Consider the following 19,420-nt stretch of genomic DNA (forward strand, 5'->3'; position numbering starts at 1 on the left):
CTGTCTCTGTAGAGGGGGTTTGTTTACATCTTGTTTACATCAAGCAGTGTAGTATGGAAGCATGTTCTTCACAGTGGGTCAGCATTCGTAAGAGTCATGTTCACCTTTTCCCACTGTGTACTGCACTAAGACTACCAAATATTGGCTTCTGTTCTGCAGATGCTCAAGATCTCATTCTCTTACTGAAGCATATACTTCTTTAATGATAGTTGGGTTGATATCGGGACCTTTTATTGATGATGGTCTTAGACTGTGAATGCAGTTTTAGCTTTTTGGGACTGAGAGTAATTAAGTAACATTGACCTAGGAGTAATTGTGATTGTTTGGCCTTTAAATTGGACATTACCCGTTTGAGTTGGAAGAGATTCAAATTTTCTGATCTGGACTTGTATGTTACTATTATGATAAACACATTTGGTTCTTTCTATGTACACAAATAGCTGATATGGCATATCAGACTTAATCAGTTTTTCAGATCATGTAAGTTTTATATTGTACATGCTTTGAGCAGGGATTCTTCCCATCTGTGGATAACTGTAACTCTGCAAATCATGCAGTTTCTGAGTTGGTGAAAGACCAGAGCTCTTCATTTTTTTTCTTAAGTTTTTTTCCCAAGAAACACAAGGAATGGATGTGTTTTTCACAATCTAGTATTTTGCATAGTGAAATGACAGAGAGAGCCAGGAAGAAAGAAATTTTCAATGGAAATTAAAGGGGAAAAATAATTAATAATGAAGAGAATGTCTATAGAAGTTGCAGAATCTCCATTGCTGTAGAGTTTAAAATCTCTACAGGACAATGCCCTTAGCAGCCTAATGGAATTCCTGAATTTAACCAAGATTTGAGGTGAACGTTGAATGGGATGACCTCTACAACATTTAAAATTGTAAAAACAATAACTATCAAGAATGTATGAGTTTTAAAACCATTTTAATTGAAACTACATTACACCTTGATAAAAGGAATGGTGCTGCAGTGAGTAATCATTAGATCTTGAAGTAACTAATAAGAAATGCTCGTTTCACATGACTGTTTTAAATGAGATGATTCTAGAAGTCTTTTTTCAGTCTAATATATTGGTCATCTTCCATCAATCATTTGGAGAGAGACAAGTACGTTTATGCATAACATGGGTTATTTCCCGTGATTAAAACCTAATGGCGCAGTATTTCTCTTTTGTGCTCACCCACCTGATTGCTCTGTGTTCTTGGGAACAAAGTGTGAAGGTCACTTCTACAAGACCATCCTGGAATCCTGTGATGAGGGAGGATGAGGGAAGAATGGCAGCCATTTGAAAATGAATACCAATTCTAAGTTGATAAGGAAGGGGTAATTTTTGAACAAAGAAATTAGGAAGTAATTAGCTGATTATGTTATTGCTCATGCTTATCATACTGGCATGGGATATACCATTGATAGGTAAAAACCATTTCTTCTATCACTGCTGAAGTACAAAACATGCGCTGCAGAGTGATAGACTAGATCCACTATCTTGTTAATCATTGGGCTTTGGGTATTTGAAAGGTGGTTGGTTACAGTTTTTTAGAGTATTAGCCAAATGTTTTATCAGAGTGCTTAGCACTGAACTTTGGTACTGACATTATAAATGCCATTTCTAGATCTCAAAATTAGACCAGATGAATAATGCAAGTCATGCTTTCATAGCTGTTAAATTTTCCACAACCTGAGGAAATCAGCAGTGTGCAGATGTCTAATCAATCAATTAATTTATAGGGTTTTCATCTCCAGACTCAAAGTTGGAATTAAGATAAATTTTTTTTTTTTTTTTTTTTTTTTTTTTTTTTTTTTGAGCTCATGTAATTTCTCCAAAACTGGTGCAGTTTATCAATTCTTTGGAACAATTGAACATTATTTTGTCCTCCTCGGTCCCCTGGATGACTTAAACATGCTAATATTATTTGAAAGTAATATTTATTCTTAGAATAACATTATTTGCATGCATGCAGCCATTAGTATTCAGTTCAGTGATCTGTCATATCTGTCTTATAATCTTTGCTTGTCAAAGGGGTCTAATGAGTTACCTGAAGTAACTGTATTGGATTAAATATTTTCAGAAATTGCGCTTGTACTATCACCAGTTTCAGCACCAGAGTTCTTATTTATATGGTGGTAATACCACTAGAATGTCATTGGTTACTTCCTTGATGATCTTAAGCTGCATTATATGCTACAATTTATGCAAGAATATGAAAATAAGGCTGTCCACTTGCTGAAGGTGGGTAGATTTCATGCTTAATTTCACACAATGATTAAAACAGCATTTTAATCAATTACCTGAGGAAATGATCAGCTGTGGGGCTGATACCAAATTCTGCAGACTGTATTCAGATGCTCTTTACTACCAAGGTTCCTGCCATGAGAACTAACAGATGGAATTATTGCAAGAAAAGAAATTGGTAGGTAAACTGAAATCAATTTTTTCCATACCATTAATTTGGGGAGAAATGCTTTAGGGTTTGCAGAAATTTAATAAATATGCATAAGGTGATATTTTGTTTTCCACATCCTTTACATTTATACTAGCTTATTAAAGATTTAATTAAGTTTTCTGAAAAGGGAGAGGATGCAGTCTTGCAAAAAAATGTAGATGACAGTGTGGGCTCACAATAATTAGGGCTTCAGGAATAAAATAAAGATTCTCTACAGTTAATGAATATTAAGGCAATGGCTGCTTTGAAAACTTGCAAAAATGGCAGTGTTTTGCTTACCACATCTGTCTTCTGTTTGTTTTCTAGCCCTAGTCCATCAATATATGTGACAGATTACATATCATTTACTTCTGCAATTATGAATAGTAAACAAAAGTTACAGAAGATATTCTGCTTTTCCCTTTTTGTGCGTAAGCAATTTTTTTTAACCAACTTCTTGCACTTCATTATCCTGCGTGTTCTCTGTTGTCCATTCGTTTAAATCTTAAAAACAAATATCTCTGGATTAATTTTATTAATATTTTCCTGTTGAAACAGCACATCACAAAGCACTGCAAAACCTGTTTTTTTTTTAATCCCTCTTTTAATCCATTTTGCTGTTAAAGTTCTAAAATCTTGCAGTCGTTAGACAAAACATGTAGCAAAGCAACTGTAGACCCTGTTAGTCCATTTGTCTCTTGTATTCTGTGTGTTGAAATGACGCGTTTTGTCTTCTTTGACTTCTAGCTTCCAAACTCTTGGGGAACACAGCTGTCTCTAATATGCTTGTCCAGTAACACACGAATTCTGCTCCTTGATGAGGATTTCTTAGTGCTCTGATGACACAAATGACAAAAATACCAAAAGAAAAATTTTTTGCAAATCTAGTTCAGTGTAAATGAAACTATAATAATACTTGAATGCTGAACAATGTAATTTGGCCTATAAATTCTATGTCAGTATAATATCAAGGAAATATATTGTTCTGCAGTTCAAAGGTTGTATTCAATTGTGAGTTCAGTACAGTTGTCACGGATTCTGTTACAGGCTTTTGTTTAACACTTTGAAAGCAACTTCTTGCTTCTTTCACCTTTGTTGCACATATTAGAGTGTACTGTTCAGCCATATGCTGTACATATGGCAGAAAGCTTGCATCCTTTATCCTTATACCTCTCAACCATTTTCCAGGTCTGCTTTCCTTCCCCTGTCATTGTTGATCCAGTGCTCTTTTTAGAGTATCTCCTGGAAATCTTCCTGGAAGAAGAAATTCAATTTCTTTTCCATTCTCTATTCTCCTCTAAATGTTCTGGTGGGCCCAATCTGCCATCAGTAAGTCAATAGTACTTACCTCTCTTTCTTCTCATTAATATCCATGGGAAAAGTGGGAATTTTCCTGACAATGGGTAATGAAAAAGGTATGAAGTGAAAAAGGAGCTGTAGTATAGACTGTGAGGAAAGATCAGCACATTGTTGGAACTTGCTCTAAGGGGTTTCTGCCTTTTACTGAGGAACTGAATTCTCTCTAGCATAATTTTCCTTTAAAACCTGCAGCCGCTCTGAAAGCATTGCCTTTTTGCATTAATGTTTTTAAAATATACCCTTTCCTGAAACTTCTTGTATTCATTGAAATTTTGAGTTTTAATTGTCTGAAAGCTGCTTTATTTGCATATTGCAACTTCTCCCTGATGGTCTGTTTAAATGCCTTTTAGAAGTACCAAGAGAGTAAATTTTTCTTATTAGTTAACTCTGTTCGAAATGGGAACTGTTAATGTGCCTCAAATAGAGTATTTGATTTTGTATAAATGTGAAGCTTTACTTTAGTATTATAAATTCTGGTAACTTATCCTGAAGACAGAACTGTGTATCTACAAATTGACTTAGTCATGCTACAGATTATTTCTCCCAGCCCCTTTTCCAGGCAGCTGGTAAAAAGCCATCTGGCTCACAAGCCATGTCTGTTCTATATTATGAAATCTTTAAGAGCTTGCCTTTCTGCACTCTTATTTGTCTTTTGAACAATTCATTTACATAGTTTTTGACAAAGCAGTACTTTTTCAGAAAAATATGGTCTCTTCTAACCTTGTACCTCAAAAATAAATTATTGGATATTTGGCCAAAGCCAGTGAGTCAAACTAATAGTAAGTCACTTAGGCAGTCAGATGATTTCAGTTAAGTTGGAGTGTGTGTATAGAGCAGCCCATTTGTGGTCTTGGTTAATAATCATCCAGTTTCAGTCCTGCATATGTAACGCCGTGTTACATAGTGCAGAATATTTAACTACATTATTTTTAACTGTTTTTGTATTTATTTTCTTATGTACATTGTTTTGCAGAGTAAATTCAATTCAGTTTAGCTGCATTCTTGGAGTGGGAGATAAGGACTTGTGTACCAGCAAAGTAAATTGGAAAGTAATGCCTCATATTTATTTTTAAATGTGATTCAGACCTAAAACTTTATAGCAAATCATATTGTGTTCTTGTAAAAGGATAGGTTTCTGTCAAATGGAGATAAAGTGTATTCTCAGTCTTTGTGTCTGTAGGGATTAGGGCAGTAATTGCATCTAATTTCTGGTGATGCTTTCTCCTCCCTGTGGTCACTGATGTATTATTTCTCTGAAAATGTTCAGGGAGGAGTTGAAATGTCTGCAGTGGATTTCTTGAACCTGAATGTAATTCCTATTACTTTACTCATCTCTAGGCTTGTCAGAATGAGAGCTTTTCATAACTGTTTTCTTCTAAATATAGAGGGGGCAAGCTAAATTGTGTAAGTTGAGAATTTTGGTTCAGGACATGCACATGTTTAATGCAGGGAAAAGGAAATTTTGACAGAATGAGTAGTACAGTTCTGTAGAAAATCTATTTTTTTTAACGTCCAGTTCTTGAACTGTGAAACTGTGACTCCCTTGAACAACATGGAGTGTAAATTGTGCCAGATGAAAACTGGAATGAGCTGATAAGTACTATCTCCTTTTTCTCTGACATGTTTTTAAGTCTGCAAGAAGTTTCTGTGATGAAAATCTTGCAGACTGACTATATTTAAAGTGGTGCAACCAATGTCAATATTCCTGATTGGCATTTTTCTCTGTAATGAGGTGATTTACTGTTTGTTCTTGCATGTTCTATGAATATTCACCAATTTTATTGCTAAGCATATTGATGTGCTTTGCACTTACTTATCACTTGTAATTGGTTTCAGGGCTATCTAATCTTCTTCTCTGTAGCAGTTATTCTTTATCAGAAGATCCACCCTTTTACTCTACTTCAGGGAGCAGGAGGGGAGTAAGCTTATCAAAGATTTTTTTCACTTGATCTTTCAAGTTAACTCTCTTCTTAGGTTATCTCTATAAATGATTTTGTCTTGTTAAATTGAGAAGTGAATAGATGAGAACCATTCCGTGCTTTTAGGTCAGTTACTGTTTCAATTTTCGTGGGTTTTCTTTCCAATAGCCCCTGTTTTAGCATAGAGCATTCTGCTACTGTAAAAAATACCAGTTCCAATGTATCCTGTCTTCCAACTGGCAGTGTTCATTAGTTCTTTATTGTGGCTACTGTTGTAGCATTTGTAAGGGAACTAGGGAAGGGGCTGCCTTAGAGGTCTATGGGAAAAAGTTCGGTATTGAAGACCTTCGCAGTCAAAAAAGAAAACTTTTTTCAAGGAAACTGTTTCTGTTGATTCCCCAGGCTATAAGTAAGAATTTCTACGGTGCATTTTTTATTTGCCAAACTGACTTCAAAAATGGGAGTTGAACTGGAGAGGTGCTGGAAGGTGGTGTGCTTAACTAGTGTCTAATATTGACCTTAAAGAATGCAGATATCAAAACTAGAATATTTAAATATAGGAGAATATGTTGAACTAACTATGTTGAATCTTTTTCAGCTAGCTTCAAACCAAGACAGGACAAGTATGTGTGTAAATTTTATTCACATATGAATTCTTTGCATTTTAAAGGTTATGTAGTCTTTGACTTCAGTAATTTTTTTAGTTTTAATTCCTTGTGGAGTTATTTTAAATACAAAGATAGTGTTTTCTACCTTAGGATGTCCCTGAGATGCAAATGGGGAGGGCTGGGAAGATTATCTAATATGTTTGCTTAGTACATGCAGTGTTCTGTGGGAATCCACTACTGCATGTGCACTAGGCTGACCTGTGGCCTGAGCTGGTCCTGCCTCTGTTATGTTCTTACAATGATGGACTTGAGATCTAAAGGGGACTTCAGAATATATCTCTGTGCATTTAGGTAATCAGGAAAAATGATTCTCTGGAAAATTAAGAGAAGTGTCTCTTTTTAGCTGAGAAAAAAAAATTAGGGGAAGTGCTTCTCTGATTTATTCTTCTAATTGTTTTCAAAGCTAAGCTCTAGGATAGGTCTGTGGAATGTCAAATTTTTTAATCCTGCTTCCTTTCTCCTTTAATTTTTTTCATTTTTCTGTATCAACAGACTCCTTAAAATCAACCATAGAAAACAAACCGCCAAATAATTTTTTCTCTGCCCTTAAGCACCATACACTTCAAAAGTGCAAGTAGTTTTGTTTACCTTAACTTTAGATGCAGAATAATCATAGGTTTCTACTTGGTCTCACAGAATTGAAGCTTATTACTTTTTCACTTGTTTAGGTCTTGAAATTATGTTCCTCTTTAGCAAAATAATAATCTAAGAAGTTTTTTTGCTTTTATGTTTGGGCAGTGGAGTTTTTTGTTGTTGTTTGTTTTGCTTTGTGATAGGTTTGTATCAGCCATGTCTGGAGTTATCATTTTTGTTTAGTGAGAATAGTAATGATATTTTGCATAAGATTTCTTTCTTCTCTACCACAGAAAGTTTAAACTTATGGGCACTTGGGTTAATGGGTGAAACGTAAAGAACATTTGGAATTTTAAGGAAGAAGTAAAACTTTTATCTGTCGTAGGTAGTTGTGTTTCACTGCCTTTGGTAGTAACAACTTTTTCCACTCTAATTATTTTTTCTGCAATTTTTTATTATATTTTTTTTTAATTCTTAAATTTTACACAGACTAGTTTGTGCATAGTTAGCTATCTTATATCAGAAAGCACTTAACTGCCTTGTCACAAGATGGAAAGTGTTAATTACTTATCATCACCACATCTTTTCTCTGACATTACTCGCTTAATTCACTTGCTGAAAAGAGGCAAGTGAGAAATTTAATTCTATTTTTTCAGCTTCCCAGTGTACCAATCAGCAAGATAACCTTTTGTATTAACATTAAGGTGCTAATAAGCAATAAGTACTTGGAAATTCTCTCAGTAAAACCAGAAAGAGAAATTCATGCTATGTGTTTATGTGTTGGGTTTGGGGTTTGGGCATTTTTGTTGGTGGTGGTTTTTTGTATTTATTTTGATTTTGTTTTTATTTGTTTTTTTTTGTTTGTTTGTTTGATTTGAGATTGTGAGGTTTTTTTGTTGTTGTTGTTGGGTTTTTTTGTTTGTTTTTTTGTTGTTGTTGTTTTTTGTTTTTTGGGGTTTTTTTGTTTTTTGTTTTTTGTTTTTTTTTTTTTTAGTTTTGGAAGATCAAGAAGCCAGAGTACTCATACCCAAAATATTTTTCAATTAGATGCTTAATGAATTCTCTGTGTGAAGTTAACCAGTTGTACTTTGCTTGTATGAAGGACTCTAATGATTTGTTGATTTTGTTAAATGTCACTTAGCTTCCTTTAAAATTATTTCATGTTATATACCCTCATTTTAAATGTCTGTTCTATAAAAACAAAGAAAATTGAAGTATTCTTGTGTTCCTCGTTGAAGCAATTTTTAAAAAAGCAAGCATCATTCTTAAGGAAATGCTGGCAAAATTATTTCAGTATTCTTGATTGAGCTCTCATGGTTTTCCTGTTCAAGCAGTTATACTGAACAGTGCTTATGTGCCTTGGAACAATTTAATTTCTGATATGTTTTCACTCAGAACCAAATCTTCTCTGATTTCATCTCTATTTACTCTGCATTTTATATTTTAAATGATTGTTGAATTGATTTGTTCTTAACTTACTTTCTTTTAACAGTAGGTGCTACTGCCCCTTCCTGATCTTCCTTTATAATCTAATTCACTTTAAATTCTTGATGCTTTCCCTAGCTAGCCTTTCATAAGTTTTTTTTTTTTTTAATAAAGCTTTTTGTTGTGGCAATTTAGTAATCTATTCTATACTTCAAGGGATTGGAAATACAGCATCTGTATTTTAACCTGGTATTTGGAATAACACAGAAAATTGAAGAAGAGGTTTTTGGTTTTTTTTAGCATTAGCCATAGTTTATTTGTCTGGGTAATTCTTCAATGTAGCACAGTGCTTAAGGGCTTTGAGGGATTAGTCTCTATGTGGTGATTCCACAGAGAAGAGAGTTGAGTTATCAATGACTTTGTAAAATGTCTCTCTAGCATGCTTGTTTACAGAGAGCAAAAATGATCCAGATTCTATTTAAGTTTTTAATTTTTCAGGGAGAAAATCCAGTAATACCCTGAACTTTTGTTGCTCTTTTGGCTTTTTGACCTCTTTCAAACTCTGATTGCATGCTACCAATAAATCAAAGTCAAAGCAACCTCCAATTCTGAGGTGAATTACCTCTTTGTGAAGTTACTATAATCATTACTTTAATAGCTTTCAGCATAAAATCTTGTCATTCTATAAATATGCAGAGAAATGGGCAGTAAGGGATAGAAAGGGAAAGATGATTGGCAGTATTTCAATTCAGCACTTCAGTTTGTGAATTACTTTATTGTGAAACAGGGAACAAATACACTTTGAACACAGGAACAATTTTGTTGGTGTCTGTCCAAGTCACCTTTTCTCTAGATGCTACTTGCTCTGTAAAGTAACACTTGCTTTACATTCATGAAAAAAAACAAAAAATAGAATGGAACCACTCTTGAGTAAAGTGATATCTTTTCATGCACATCCTTTAAATATCATGTTTTCCACCGAATATTCTGAAATTGAAAATATTCTGAGGAAGGACTGAGAGAGTTGGGAATGTTTATCCTCAAAAAGCAAAGGTTCAGGAGGAGTTGTATCAATGTAAATAAATACCTGGAGGGTGAAGTGTAAAGATGACAGCTGGAATTGCTGGTGCCCAATGACAGGACTGGAGGCACAAAATGAAACAGCAAAGGTTCCATATCAACATCAGTGAACACTTCTTTACTGTGAAGATGTTCTGAGCATTATCAAGAGTTGCCCAGAGGTTAGGGGTGGCTGGTTGTTTTGTTTGGATTTTGTTGTCACTTGTTTGGGGGTTTTATTTGTTCTTGTCTGGTTTTTAATTTGTTTTATTTTGCTTGTTTGTTTATTTTCCATAAGGAACATACTACATAAGTTGTTTGAATTTTTCCCAGGGCAGCATGTCCTCATTTGGGGTGTATGGGGTACTAGAGCTATGTGCTCTGGTATGTACAAAACTAGTATATGAGCAACCCGATCCTGGATTACCAGGTTCTTATGGTTTACTCTGTAACACTTTATTTTGTAATAGTTAAAGAGATTCAGCTGGAAAAAAATATTTTGCAGTAAAGTTGAGAGGGAACAGCTGGTTATATAGCTGTGTATGTAGAACGTTCATCTTCTCAATCAGTGCTTGAGATAATTTTCACATTTTCAAAGACACTGTGGTCTCTAGTTTTAGAATGAAGAGGAAGGAGAAATATCTTGTGTCTTCCTGTAGTGTCAAACCTTTGCTTTTAGTAGAGAAACACAATTTCTCTACTAAGATTAAATAAGGCTGCTTGCTGATTTCAGCAAATGCTGAAGAAGTGAAGGAAGAGGTATTTATTTTTAAACATAAACACAATGTTAACAATGTGTTGAGAAGTCAATACTCTTTGTAGCAAGGGAGAGGTGCACAAAGTATATATTAATTCCTGAATGGCTTTCAGTAGTTAATTCATAATTCTACACTGTAAATTGAACCAGGCTGCTGAATGCTCTGAGATGATCCTTGCAGAAAGCTGAACTTAACAAAAAGACCCCTTGGGGCCCAGAAACTCAGAATGGCAATATAAATAGTAACTAGTTTAAAACGCTGGCTTAGCTAATTTTAATTTTACCTAAAAATCAGAAATATTGGAAAATGGCAGGCCAAATAAGTTGATATTAAACATCTTAATAGTTCGTAGCTTTTATATGTGTTCCTGGATTTAGAAGGAGTTTTGATTTGTGAAATAATAATTGTGCATAGAGTTAACTTGAAGTATCTGCTTAAAGTCATAAACTCTGCATCAAATTCCAAGGAATCTGAAGGTTCTGAATATTGGAAACAATTATAGTAATTTAGAATTAGGAATTTGATCTTAACAAGTTGAAATATATGTGCAGAATTAGTTTTAACTTTTTGTGCATAATTTTAACATTTAGCTGAAGATTTCTTTGCATCTTTAATCAAGAACTTCTGCAATATTTTTGCTAGATCACCCTGAATTGTTTTCCACTGAGAGTAAATGGAGCTTTTTAGCCTTTGTGTATAACAAGTACTTGGAATCATCCTGGATGTCCTATATTATGTTCTCCTGAGACTAATATCCTTCCAGTATAAAGGTGACCTAAGCAAAATGGTCTTTGAGGTTTAGCTGGTGCTTTTGTTGTAGAATCTTTTCTCTAATTCATAATTCAACCTTTTGATATTTCTCATTATATAATTACTTACATGCTTATTAAAAAAAAGTAAAATAAAATAATAGGGGAAAAGTCTATAGTCATAGAAGGCATCTTACCTCAGCTTATTTCTATAAAACTTAAATGGTTTAACTTGTGTTTATTTAATGCAATACAGTAGGTATTATCTTTCCTGGAATAAGCTCTTTGTTTACAGTCCTAGTCTTACTCTCTAATTCATATTGTTGATATTACAGGCTTTATTTAAATCAAATGAGCTTTATTTTTTAATGAATATAAGTTACTATAAAGTTTGTGAGAAACTGAAAATTTTGAAAAGTATTAAATACGAAACAGGGTGAATTTCTTGTATTTTGAAATCAATTGTTAATTTTTGATTGTATTCAATGGAAATTGACGATCTTTGTAAAATCAACTGGACAAAATACATCCATGTAAACCAGGTTATTTTCAATGTTGCATTTTAAACAGTGTAAAAAATGTTGTTAATACTTTTATAATGTTCAGAAAATGATAGCTTCATGTAATAGGAAATCAACCAGGTGATTTTTCTAGAACTGCTAATAGAACAACTTATGGGCTAAAAAAAAAAAACAAAAACAACAAAACAGACAAACCAAAAAACCCAACAAAACAAACAAAAAAAAAAACCCTAAAACCACAATAGTTTTGGTTCTCTGTTCTGTTATCTGCTCAGCTAAAAAAAGGATATTTTTAGGTCTAATGCCACAAAATGTAGGCATTTTACATAAAGATGAAAATCAGTGTCTCATTCCAAAAAGCAAATCCTCAGTCACAGCTAAATGACTTTGAATCAATGGAGCATAATATTAAGTCAGTCATACTGTGCCAGCTTACATGGCTTCTCAATTATGTTCAGGCAATGGCTTTTTGTAAATAAATAAATAATCTGAGAAGGAAAAAATGTATCCCAATAGATTTCTGTATATCTTAGTGGTTAGCAATATTTTCATTAACTCATGCTCCTCTTTTCTTGCAGAGGAGAAATCAGAGAAGAAAACATTTGCTGTACTGATAGTCATTCTCAATAGAAGAATTAGTTTATGAGTGTATGCCTGCAGAATAATGTGTTGCTCACTGGAATATTCAGATACTTAATCCTGGAGTTCTCCATTAGGTCTAGGGTTGTGAATCAAGAAATTACAGTTTGTAATTTTGACGTGACCCATGGTTTCTATTCCTCTTTAAAGATGGGTTCAAAATAGGGACTAAGTATCTTTGATAAAGCTTTGATTGCTTGCCTCAATTTGAAGAGGAATAAATTTTGACAAAAGTGAAATATATTTCAATATTTTTCTCCAAGTTTTAGAATAGCCTAGAAAATATTAGAGAGAAGAGTGAAGATGTAGATAGATCAAAGAAATTACCTTTTTTAGCTCTTTCAAGTCCATGAGCTACTTGAAATCTGGTTTAGAAAACTTATGCAGGAAAGTAGCCTTCTATCTTCTCCCTTTTTCCTGTGTAGGAAATACTATATGAAATTATCTAAATATATGCTGTTACTGTGTGCTGAGTTTTTAAAATGATAAAAATATTTTTTTGTATGTTCAAGGATACTGATATGTTGATAGCATAAATGGCATGAAATATTGAATGAAAACTCAATGTTGAATCCATCATCTTTCTGCCACTGGTTTAATAGAGTCAGTAATTGCATATTTGTGAATGTTTATCAGACACATTTTTAAAGAAGTTAACTGTTCTTACAACATACTGCTGAAATGTGTTTATTAGTGCAAATAGTTTTCTGTACTATTATTCTTAATGTAATTAAAGACTAAAATGAAGGCTGTTAAAAATAAATTGGAATTGAAGCTACATTCTTTAGATAGATTTATGAGATACTTTACAGGCAGTATCAGTGCAACCTTGTTTTGTGGGTTGTTTTATTGTTTTTGGTTTTGTTTGTTTGTTTTTTTACAATGAGTGTTTTCCTGAAATAGTTTTGTGCAGAGCTAGAATTTCTTGGGGATTTGATGCACCTGAGCGGACAAAGCAGAATTTTCATCAAAGCTGGATTTTCAATCTGTCTTAGCTAGTGTTGGTAAAATACACATAAAGAAAACATGGAAGTCAAGCCATCTTACTTTTTTTTTTTTTTAATTTGCAGCATAATTTCAGAAATACTTAACAAAATCTGTAGTTAACTCATCTCCAATAGCAAATGTAGTATCTAATCATTAATTAGAAACTCCTTACTTTATTTCTTTCACTACAGAAACTGAAATTTGAGCTACTGGAGTGAATTTGAATTTTTTATCAAGAAAGAGGAATGCTTCAGCCTTATTAGTAGATTGAGTCCCTGGCTAATTTATACTTTTCCTAGAATAGGTATCTCATGTTACTGCTTTCGACCCAATCTTTCTAGAGCTGAGGTCTTAGTCTTCCAGGTTCACATATTGAGCAGTATTTGGGATGCTATTACATCAGAAAAACCTGTAACCTCATCTGAAACCTGAAAAATGCAAACATAGAGCTGATGTGTTTCAAATGGAAGGAGTCTAGTTTGAGCACTGAATCATTGAGTAATATCATTGGAACTTAGTTCTTTGCTTTTTTCCAATAGCCCTTTATGCCTTAAGTTACCTGTGTCAGGTTATTCTAATGGTAGGCAAAGTAAATGAAAGGAAGTCTAAAGAAGAAATCTTGAAAATATCAGGGACATGCACTGGACAGACAGGGCAAGCAGCACTTAGGAAAATATGTGTGGTATTTTGTTTTTATGTTATTTGGTACCCCCTGCCCACAACAGAGTCTTATTTGGGCCAAAAGCAATTTAGAAAATCTAGGCAAGGAAGATTACCAGTCATGTGAGGCAACACGTGTATACAAGGTAATTCTTGTTGTTTATGCTTTGTCTTGTAGGCACTGTGTCTTGGGAGAGTGAATAAATAAAGCTGTGTTTTCAGGAGCTAATCTGCTAGTCACAGAGTATGAAGGGGAAGGCTTGTAGATGTCAAGCTGTATTGGGTTAAGAAGCAGCAAGGAGATATGGGGGATCACTGGGACGCAGTCCCGAATAGGGAATTGCTTCAGCTGCAGATGCCAGAAGCTTGACCAGCATCTTTAGTTTCATAACTTGTCACACTTTGCTTTTTGACAGGTAGCTGTCATATCACTGGAAACCAAGATCTATAATATACGAAATTTATTTTTTTTCTTTATTTTTCTTCATGACTCAATAATAGGGACAATTGCAAATGGAAAAATATTTTACTAGCCTTAGGGATAAAAGAAGAATTTTTTAGAATTGTTTTCCTAAGCAGCTTTTATCTCAATGAGGAGTGCTCATCTGCTTAACAGGATTGAGGAAAAGATGCCAATGATGGTTGCTGTTTCAGGAACAAAGATAATTTTCATAGGTGGTCGCTTTCTGAAGTAATCCCATTTTCTAAAACAGCTTTACTTGTTGTGTAAGAAAATTCCTGGATTTTGAATTTTCTCTGATTTTTAAGGGTTATTTAGTTTTCTAAAAATGTTGATGTGCCATATATTTTCAGTTGTTACATAATAGTGTAGGAGCAGCAAGTAATGTTATAGTTCTGTTTGATTACAGAAATTAGCATTCATTTTGTTTCCACACATAGATCATACATGTTCTAATATTCTGCTTGGGGCATCAGCTAATGAAAATAAGTACATGATACATGGCTACTTCTTCATCCATCGATTTAATGTTCTCAGTACAGACTGTTATCTGTTGATCCTTTTGTAGTTATTTGCAACATCAAACCCAGAGGGTTTTTTTATATAGGAAGAACTTCCTTTCTTATACTTAGGGTTTGGTTGGGGTTTTTTTCTGTTTGTTTTATGTTTTTTTTTCCCCTAGTGTATCAACTAAAACCGCTTCAGTTATCAACATAAATCTGGTAAGTGCTCAGAGGAATTCTGTAAACAAATAGGTTTAAATGTATGTAGGGTCTTTACTTGTCTAGACTGTGGAAAAGAGCAGAAAATTAGAAATCTGGAAAATGAGGTGATGTTATTTGTTTTCTGGATTTGAGTAACAGTTGTTGTCTCTGTCATCACAAGATGTATTTTGTTAGATTTAGCCATTCTCCCCTACTTCCAGATTTGCTCTGGCAGTTGACTTTTCCCAGGGGGTGGAAAGAGGCAAGTTAATAAAATTTGTGTAAGTGTCTAGAATTCTAATGGGAATTTACTTTGGTGACAGTTGTATGTATGTATTGTATAGTTGGTAAAGGGTAAAGGAAAAAATGCTCAGTTTTAGTATCTTCACAGCAAGAACTTGGGATAGACCATTGTCTTTTCTAATAGTGCATTCTAGGATATTAGTTTTATTAGGGTAATATGAAAAATCTTGCCATTTAGTTCTACATGTTCTTCTGTCAATTTTTCTTCACTTTTTAATGCTCTCCTTTCGCCCAGGAAAAAAGTTTTTGACTGAGGTAGAGCTCATGCTTTTATTCAACAGTATGTTTTTCTGTTTTCTACGCTTCTGTCTTTAAAAAAAATTCTTACAAAAATATCCAAATTAGATTCTGAATTGTGAAATCCTTAAGACTGGTCTGCTGGCTTCAGTATACTTAAAACACACTTTCCTCTGCCCCCTGCCTGTTAACACACTGACCAATTTTCTGAGTGTAGTATCTGTTAAGTGGGTGCCTTTTTGATTCAAAGCCGAATTAGACAGTTGAAATTTTAAAATGTGCCATATTTCCTTAAGACTCAGCTTTAAAGTCAAATGCATTGCTAAAATGCAAACTTCTTTTTTTCATATGTATTTCTTAGATTTCATTATTAAATGAAACAAGGAAAAGGTTGCTAATTTACACAGGAGCATATATTGTGAAAATATTTTCTAAATGACAAAACCAATATCAGATCTTCATCTTTTTCTAAAGACTTACAGGTCAGAAAGACTGCACTGTGAATTTTAGAGATGTCAGTCCCAAGGTCTCTTCTATCAATTACTCTGCAAAAGAAGTCTTCTGAAATAAAGTGTACCAAAAAAATTGGTAGGATATTGAAGTGCAGTCTGTTGCCTAAGAGAAGTGTAGCCTGTAGCAGAATCTTTTATGATGCAAGCCACTATCTGCAGTCTATTTAATAACTTTCTATTTGTAAAGATTTCTTCAATGCAGTGAAGCAAATACATGCATTGTACCTAATGACTACACTCCTGAAATATTAGCTTGGTTTTACCTAGTGTAGCACACATATAAAGTTAGTGCATATAGGAAAAACCAAACAACAACAAGTGATAAAAGTGGTTGAGAACATTATGGTGAATATTGTGCAAGAGCTATGTAAAGGTGATGTTACACGTGTCTGAATCTAAAGGAATCAAGACCATTTTTTTACTGGCAGCTAGCTTCCAAGGAAAGCTAGAATTGGAACTTCTCTTAAGATTCTTCCATATAACTGTATTTTATAGAAGGAAATTATGTAGCACTAATAGAGCTGGATTTTTTTCCCTCTCCTTTTTTTAATTTTTCTTTCTGTCTCAAGATCATGCTTTTGCCTCCATACCCTTAACATTGTTTCATGGGTTTCTTTTCTTTGAATAAGGCCTAATCTGAAAAGTATTTGTTTTTCTGTACCAAGTAGGATATTATGCATCATTCCTGTGTTAATATAAAAGTTACGTCTTTTTATTAGTTCTCTTAGGTTTATCTTTTTGCTTGAATAATTAAAGCTAGTTGCCATCCTTTTTAGCTCTCTGTATTTTACTGTGCATTACTCACTAGTGTGCCTGATGTAAAATGAGTGAATCTTTTGAAATGAACAAAGATTTAATCTTAGCGCTGCTAATTGAAGGAAATCTTACAAATGTGTAGGCTTCATTTTTATGTAATCTACTTTATGATTCCTTTTAAAGAAAAGAACTTACATAATATCTTCTTGAAGCAAAACCACCAGAAGCATACATCTTTTAGAGGAAGAAAAATTATAGTTTTAATCAAATCATTGATATTCTCATGATAAATAGAGTTGTAATCTCTCCTTCACATTTATGATTACAAATACTAGCTAAACTCTGAGAACAGGAACAAAAACCTAAAGGATTTTTTTATAGGGTCAAGTAAATGCAGGTATTTCAGAACTATTCATGATCCACATTCATCAAAGCTTCTTTTGAACTCAAGCCTTCTGATGACCTGTGCCTAAGGGGCACAGCCCCTAATGGGCTCTCATCATTTTGAAGGTGGAAGTTCTGACAGGCAAAATGTATTTTTTTCTTTATCTTTACAGTTCATTCCTTCCTTTCCCCGCATATATCTATCTCTACTCTCATTCATAGCATTACTGATTTTTCAAAATGTTACTAGATGACCTAATTTTTCTACTTCATTCAGTTTTTTAAAAAACACTCAGAAAAGCCACCTTGTCTCCTTGCTCAGTTGTTCTTGCACAGTGTTTGGCTTTTATCCTTGCCTTACTTGTCATCATGCTCTCTTTTCTGAGAGTGTTCCCTATTTCAATATGGTTTTTTAGCCAGTTTGTTCTACCCCTCTGGGGCTTACCAATTTGTAAACCAATGACTAATTTATGAGTATTTTAACAGAGATTTCGCATCTTCAAGTTTTCTGAAGCTAGTTTCCTGTTTTCTTGGTGTGCCTTCCTCACTTTGTTCCTGTGCCTCTTCCCCCTTCTCAGTCCTTCTCACTTTCTCTCAACACTCAGCTTCTGAGTTGTAATATTTCCATTTTCTCCACTCTTTTTTAAGTTTTTATTTGATATAGACAGCTTCCACAGGGCCAGTGAGCAGGGAGCTGAAGACTTAAACCAAGACAGATGCATTAATCCTGATACGCTGTATGCAGCAATCCACCTAGAACATGGTCAGTACAACCTTGCTGAACCTAGGTAACTTAGGAAACTAAACACTTTCTGCTGAGCATGTGTAGAATCAGGCTTACTTGATAAAAAACCAAACCCTAAATAGATTTTCATAGGAATAGTTAGATAAAGAGGGCTGTCTTTTAGTATTTGGTTTTAAGTCATTGATGCGATGAAATGCTTTTAAGTGAAAGACAATACACAAGCAGATTTTTCTTATAGAATGGTAGTTCAGTCAAAATATTTTGTGCTTCTTAGTCTTGAGATAAGCTTAAAATGTTGATCTCATAATGGAATGTACCTAGATGAGTTTATATGACAGTACAGTCATGTCTGTAGCAAAATGTGAAACTTGCATGAATTTAAATTCAATATTATACATTTGTAAGAAATTCTAAGCATAGTAACTGTTTCTCTCTCTTTGTAGGTACATTTTTCTTTCATCTTTATACTGAAGTGACTGACAATATCCTACTGTGATTTTTACTAAATATAATAAATACAACATAAGGCTGCATTTTCAGGTTTTTAAATGGAAGTTAAATGATTGCTGTACTGGAAACTTCTATTTAGGCAGTGATCCCTGCTTTATTCCTTTGCCTTTACCTTTGGTAGCAACCTGTTTGATTTTATTTTATGTGTTCTTTCTGTTTAAGACCACATTGAATTATTCTTTTAAATACTTAAAGTCTTGTTGTCTACATGAAAGACTAAATTATGCTATAAGCTAAACTCTGTTATATCAGCTGTATATAACTTCCAGAGTTACAGGGTTATTGAGTCCAGAGGAGTTTGCAGGGTGCAAAGGCAGAATATAGGTACAAAGCACTTAAAATTTAAGCTTTAACATTCCTCATGCTTGTTCTCAATTACAGAATCTTTTGGCTGAGAAAGTGGAACAGCTGATGGAGTGGAGCTCAAGGCGTTCGGTCATCCGCATGAACGGAGATAAATTCCGAAGATTTGTGAAGGCTCCACCTCGTAACTACTCTGTGCTAGTGATGTTCACTGCTCTCCAGCCACAGCGGCAGTGCTCTGTTTGCAGGTAATTTATACCTTAGCGACCTTTCTCATTTTCCTTACCTCCGTTTTCAAGTGAAGGTTGGAATCAATGTGCAATATGCCGAGTAGGTTTGTTCTTTGCATGGGATAGATGCTCACTAGTCAACAGGCTGATGTGCATGTTACAGCATCTTATCAACTACATCTTATCTATATGTCACATTTTAGAATTCTTTCAGGTTTTGGTTTTTTTTGTTAAATTACAGTTGAATAAAATGTACACAACTAAGGAAGACTTTCTCTATAAGAAATCAGCTTTATTTTATTATCAGTTAACCATGATCTTTCCAAAGACATTTTGTGACAAAAGTGATTCATTTTCATTTAATAATATGACACTTCCCTGATTTCTTCAGTTAAGAGATGCCCAACGTGCTCATGCAGATGTGACTTAACCCTCTGATTTTACAGCTTTGGACAGTTCTTACATGCAAGCACCTTTTTCCATGAGGTCATAGGTATTGTGGAATAATGTCTGTCACAGAGATTTGATGT

General features: G+C 34.0%; 1 protein-coding gene across 2 annotated transcripts in view; it reads left to right on the plus strand.

The window, feature by feature from the left end:
- The window catches only part of TUSC3 (tumor suppressor candidate 3), a 112,035-nt gene that overhangs the window by 17,139 nt on the left and 75,476 nt on the right, over nt 1-19,420 (plus strand). For both annotated transcript variants that reach the window (XM_014873517.2, XM_088163429.1), the window contains exon 2: nt 18,739-18,908. In XM_014873517.2, coding sequence (XP_014729003.2) covers nt 18,739-18,908 — 170 coding nt within the window. The remainder of the gene's footprint in view (nt 1-18,738; nt 18,909-19,420) is intronic.

This window comes from Sturnus vulgaris, chromosome 4 (assembly GCF_052056855.1).
Source record: "Sturnus vulgaris isolate bStuVul1 chromosome 4, bStuVul1.hap1, whole genome shotgun sequence".
Lineage (NCBI taxonomy): Eukaryota > Metazoa > Chordata > Aves > Passeriformes > Sturnidae > Sturnus > Sturnus vulgaris.